This window comes from Nannospalax galili, unplaced genomic scaffold, assembly GCF_000622305.1.
Source record: "Nannospalax galili isolate Female #2095 unplaced genomic scaffold, S.galili_v1.0 scaffold399, whole genome shotgun sequence".
Classification (NCBI taxonomy): domain Eukaryota; kingdom Metazoa; phylum Chordata; class Mammalia; order Rodentia; family Spalacidae; genus Nannospalax; species Nannospalax galili.
This window is the reverse complement of record NW_008345053.1, coordinates 2321455-2327454: the sequence shown is the minus strand read 5'-3', so window position 1 is coordinate 2327454 and position 6000 is coordinate 2321455. Positions and strand designations below refer to the sequence as shown.

The 6000-nt window shown below is 40.7% G+C and overlaps 1 protein-coding gene across 5 annotated transcripts in view; it reads left to right on the top strand.

The window, feature by feature from the left end:
• Dip2c (disco interacting protein 2 homolog C) overlaps positions 1-6000 on the top strand; it is a gene marked incomplete in the record, with an annotated part of 458386 nt that overhangs the window by 297945 nt on the left and 154441 nt on the right. For all 5 annotated transcript variants that reach the window (XM_029567488.1, XM_017800185.2, XM_029567487.1 and 2 more), the window contains 1 exon segment: positions 915-1124. In XM_029567488.1, coding sequence (XP_029423348.1) covers positions 915-1124 — 210 coding nt within the window.

Genomic DNA, 6000 nt, shown 5'->3' with positions numbered 1-6000 from the left:
ATAAAAATTTTAAATTAAATTAATATTAAAAATTATTTAAAATATTCATTTTTTCCTCTATGTTATCTCATTTTTCCCAGATAGAAAAATAAATCTACCAAGTTAAACTTTTCTACTAAATGAATTCTAGAAAAATAAATAAGCTTAGAGCTGGGCATGGTGGGACACGCCTTTAATCCTAGCACTCAGGAGGCAGAGGCAGGCAGATCTGAGATTGAGGCCAGCCTGGTGTATATAATGAGTTCCAGGCCAGCTGGGGCTACAGGGAGACCCTGTCTCAAGGTAACAACAACAACAAAATAATCTTTGATGAAGCACAAAATGTAATGCAGTGAGAGTATAGAAGAGCACCAGAGGTAGGCACATAAATCCCAGGAGTCAACAGGAAAGTGTGCTCTTCTTTCCCTACCATTTGTTCATCAGTAGCTCAGAGTCTGATGAGCCACATGGATGTTAGTACTCATGGAAAACCTAAAAATAAATCATAACCCAGGAAAGCACCTTTGAGCTTCTAAGGATTCTCAGCAATACTACTTGGAAGCACGGGAAAGAATCTCAAGCATGTCTTAGAAGATGGCACCCCATTCATGTCATTTGGTGAGTGTATGCAAATAAGATATTGGCTTCTTCCCATGCTGAGAAAATTGAGTTACCTTTGTCCAGTATTTTAAAGTCAAGGTTAATGTTTTAGAACATGCTTAAGGTTATTTTGGTTATAAAAACTTATTGTATCTAAAAACTGTATTATCTGAAGAGCTGCATAACTTTCCAAGAGTGTTGGAAGCCAGAATTCATTGGACAGTTATTGTCTGATGACAGTATATGGAGTCTGTTGACAGTATATGGAGAGGGATTGAGATTGAGGGGCATCTTGGCTTTGCTAAGTATCAAATCAAATCTCTTCTTGCACACAGATACCTCTTCTGGTTCAGAAGATGAAGGCTCAGTGCAGGGTGATTCCCAAGGAACCCCCACCTCTAGCCAAGGCAGCATCAACATGGAGCATTGGATCAGCCAGGCCATCCATGGCTCCACCACATCCACCACCTCCTCCTCCTCTACGCAGAGCGGGGGCAGCGGGGCCGCCCACAGGCTGGCAGATGTCATGGCCCAGACACACATAGGTGAGTGCACCTGGAGGGCTGGTGCCTTTACCCTTCCCGTTCTTACTCATTCTCTCCATTTTCTAAGCCAGCACTGAGTGCTCATTTGTTCTTTGGGTGTGCTCTGACCATAGACTGTGATGGACACAAACAAAGCATTCCTGGGTTTTTATTCAACACCCCAGTCTCTTTTGTAGTCAGAATTTTATCAGCTTTCTGATTATGTCAGATTGTGTCCTTGTTCATTAGGAAAGCTTACAGCTGTGTTTGCTTACTTAATTGTGTCTCAGGCTAAAATATACTAGATCTTGATTTGGAAGACAGGTACACAATAATGACTGCTATATACTTTTGTCTCACCCAGTCACATGTAGCCTGCATTGCTCCATTTTATTCTTATTGTTTCATTTTTTTAAATCAGAATGATGCTTGTGAATTGTTTTGATCTGGCAAACATCATTGGATTTGTTTAAAAGAGGGACTTCTCTGAAATATGCTTTCTTAGTACATGCATTTGACTGCATAGTTAGCACATAACAGCCATAATACAATTCACATGTAAAATCAAAATGGCTCTTTTTATGGTAACTTTCTCAATGAGATTTAATGGTGCTGGTCGACAGGATAGGCTTTGCAGTAGAATGCTGCTGCTCTGAGAATCAGGGACCTAAATAACTATTGATTTCTTCCAGAAACATTCAGGTCTTTAGGTGCCTCACATTGTTCTGTGTGTAGGGCTCTATAGCAAGAAAGGTGTTAATGGATGAGAAAAAGCACAAGGTTCACAACCATGAAGAATCAAAAAATAATAGTTTAGGAAAGGAAAGAATTATTAGAGAAAATACATATTGGATGAGATGAATCTGAGCAATGTTACTATTTGGACCTATATCTTTGTCACTTGTCACTGTGCCCAGGCCAGTCCTCATGTATAGGGCAGAAGTAGGATACCTAGATTTGTTCTTGTCCATTGTTCCCTGTGTGGAGATGTTCAAACAGTTCCGTGGGAAGAAGTTTCCACAAGGTTAAATTCTTTACTAAGATACAGTGTGCTATCTCCATCAAATAGCCAAGGGGAGGAAGGGCCAGGCACTCAGAGGCAGCTGCACATCCGCTATTATCAATACCAGGAGTATGAGATGTAGGTGCAGTCCTCCTAGTCATATCTGCAATGTTGTGGGAAGACCTCACCACATTGAGAAACAGGAAATGGAGTTAAATACTCCCAAATCATCTCAGATATCCAGAGTGTGTATTTCTTGATCTTTAACTACTTGATAGGCAGGCAAAGTAATTTCAACCTGACATTTTAAGACCTAACCCCATTCTCAGTGAATGAAGGTAAAAGCATTGACATTATTGCCTGAAGAGCAGCATCTGCTTCAAATTCTCCCATTAAAAACCACTGGGATCTTGAAGTCACTTTTATTTTCCAGCGAGGGGGAAAATGAGAACCATCATTTCTTGCCCTGTACCTCTCAGACCTGTTGTAAATAAAAAGGAGAAAGCTGAAACAGTCTGAACAAAGTTTTAAACTGAAGCTCTTATTCAAAGTGGTATTATTTCAATATAATACATTTTCAGGAATATCATGGGTTAATATGACCTAATAACTTCCCTTTGGAATCTCAGAAAATGAAACATTGCATATAAATGTCACCATTAAACACTTAGACGACACAATTTCTTTTTGCACATTGGAGTCTGGAATGGTGACCAAGGCTGTCAGCTGTCCGTGGTACTTGAGCAGAGGGGTTTCCCACAACTTCTGCTATGTGGAAGTGTTGGTAGTCTCTGATTTTATCTTTTTTAAGAAGTTGCTTGGAATCATTCCAAAGGACCACAAATTTTAAAAAAATTAATCACCGTCTTTGGCTTTCTCTTTGCGAGTTTACACTTGGAATACTGAAGGAAATTATAGCATGCAGAATTAAATTTATCCAAACTATAAAAGGTTGTATTACTCATATACACCAAGGCTCCAGTGTGACCTAAATATAACTCCTGAGTGTGTGACATTTAAGCAATTTCTCATTTGGCACAAGTTCCTAGGATATCTGGGACTTGAATGCAGGAATGTTTTTTTTTTCAAGCAGTGGCAAGAAAATGAAACCTGATGAGAATTAGAGTACTTCACTCCAATGACAAAATAAAGACGACAAACATCACAGTTGTCAGCACTCACCTGTAGAGAACATCAAAAGCTTGGGAACAAGAAAACTGTGCGCATGTGTGTGCTTGTACTTGTGCGTTCAAAAGAACTCAGAGAAAAACCCTGGAGTTGGGTTTGATCTCTGTAGGTCACTTGGCTTCACCCGAAGCCTCTCGAGACTTCTTTTGCCCATGGATGAGAAAAGCCCATGGGGTTGACAACCACACAGTCTCCCCAGAAATGGACTTTCTTCTCTTTGGTTAAAGTCAAGTCTCAAATTCTTCGTGCATTTTTCCACAAAATTTCATTGTGCATGTACAATGGCTTCCATCGTTGTGTTTTGGTAGTCAGGCTGGCTTAGCCTGGGGTGAAAGCTTGTGTTCAGAATGATGATGATGATGATGATGATGATGATGATGATGATGATTACTATTATTATTTGTCTTCTTGCAACAGGGTTTCCCTGTAGCCCCAGCTGGCCTGGAACTCGATATGTAGACCAGGCTGACCTTGAACTCACAGAGATCCACCTAGCTCTGCCTCCCAAGTGCTGGGATTAAAGGTGTGCACCACCATGCCTGGCAAGGATTATTATTTTTATTTTCTCCTGTGAGGCTTGTTGTGTATCTTGCAGGATATGCTTGTTACTCTCCAACTTATGCTGCTGACAGGGAAGCCTCAAGCCTGACAGTGCTAAGTTCTGAGACTGTGTCAACCGGCAGTGCAAGGCAGCTAGACTTGCCTTCTGAGTTCTGCATTGCTGGTAAAATAGTCCAGACTGCCTTGCTGGTCTTTTCTCCATCATCATAAGCAGAATAACTGTGTGTGTGTGTGTGTGTGTGTGCGCGCGCGCGCCTGTGCATGCACGCTGCGGTTGAAACCTACCTAGCCCTGTATATGCTAGGTGAGCTTTATGTGACTGAACCATATCCCAGCCCTAGAATGACTCTGGATCACTCTTGATTATCTCTGGAAAGTATTAACTACTTCAAGGCTGGGCATATAAGTGCTTGCCTCTTATGGCTTAAATACCACAAACAAAGTAAAAAAAAAAAATGTCTATAAGAACCTTGGCTAGAAATGGGAGGGGGTTTAATGTGCTCTCTCTCTATTTTTTTTTTTTTGCCTTTTTGAGACAGGGTCTCCTTGTAGCCCCAGCTGTCCTGGAACTCACTATGTAGACCAGGCTGACCTCAAACTCACAGAGATCCGCCTGCCTCTGCCTCCCAAGTGCTGGGATTAAAGGTGTGCACCACCACGCCAAGCAAATGCTCTATAATATTTTATCAGAAGCAAAAGTTGAAGAGCTCAACCTAGAGTAGCTGGTGGATTTAATTGAATGCTTTTAAACTTCAAGAGGAACATTTGAAAAAATAGAGTAAAATATTGTAGAAGTCATGAACCTAAATAGAACTATGGAAATTGAGAATATACTGTATTGATCGAACTTGTAAGTAAGAACCAAGAGCAAAGCAGAACAAATAGCACTGTTTTATATTCAAAATGAGACTGCTTGTATTTAGTATATCAGACTTTCACATGAACTTTTCCTCATTCTTAGCTCCAAATATAATGTTAAAGCCTCTGTAATCTTTTGACAATGCCTTTGTCTGACAACATCATCACAGTGCATTTTCATTAAACCAATCTTCGTAGAAGTAATTGCTCTTCCAGAATGCTTTGGAATTCAGTTGACCTGAGTGCTGGCTTCAGTATATACTGCTTGTTTTAGCAAATTCTCATCAGATTTCTTGTATCTGTTCCTGCCAAGAAGGTAGAATGTTCTGGCTGGGGAGATGGTTCAGTTGGTAATGTGCTTGTTAGGCAAGCCTGAGAACCTGAATATGGCTCTTCAGCACCCACATAAAAAAGCCAGGTCTCATAGCCTGTGTCTGTAATTCCAGTGCTGGCTAGGCAGGGACAAACAGATCCCTGATCAGCCAGTGTAGCCAGTTGGTAAGCTCCAGGTTTAGTGAGAGACCCTGTCTCAAAAAAACAAGATTGGAGCAATAGAGGACAGTCACCAATATCAACCTCACTTCTTCACTAGTACATCCACCATGCACACCAATATATATGCATGTAAACACAAATAAAAAGCAAACACAAAAAGGAGATATAAATTTTTAATTATCCACCCCAGAAATGCATTCCTTGTCACAAATGAGCAAGAGCCCATCAGGGGGATGTTTTGAGTCTATATTTTGTCTTGTCAGGTAATGTCTTCAGGGTTTGAATAGCCACCATTGTGATAAAATACTATTTATTTATTTATTTACTTATTTATAATCATCCTAAATATTATTTCCACTTTTCAAACATTCCATCTTAAAATACCACACACTGAGTGTATTAGTCAGGGTTCTCCAAAGAAACAGAACCGATAGAATGAAGATATATATAGAGAGATTTATCAGCTTAGCTCACAGGATAGAGTCCGAGTAGTCCAACAATGGCTGCGCCACACTGGAGAGGCTGAGAATCTGTAGTCGCTCAGTCCACAAGGCTGGATGTCTCAGTAGTTCCAATCTGGCACTGAAGGTCTGACGAATTCCTAAAGATCAGCTAGCCTTCAGTCTACAGCAGCAAGACGAACTCACCAGTGAGAGAGAAGGCAAGCAGCAAGAAGCCTAGCGTTCTCCTCTGCTGTGGCCTTTTATAGGGGCTGCCATCAGAAGGTAACACCCACATTTAGGGCGTGCCTTCCAGCTTCAGATGATCCAATTAAGAAGATCTCTCTCATTT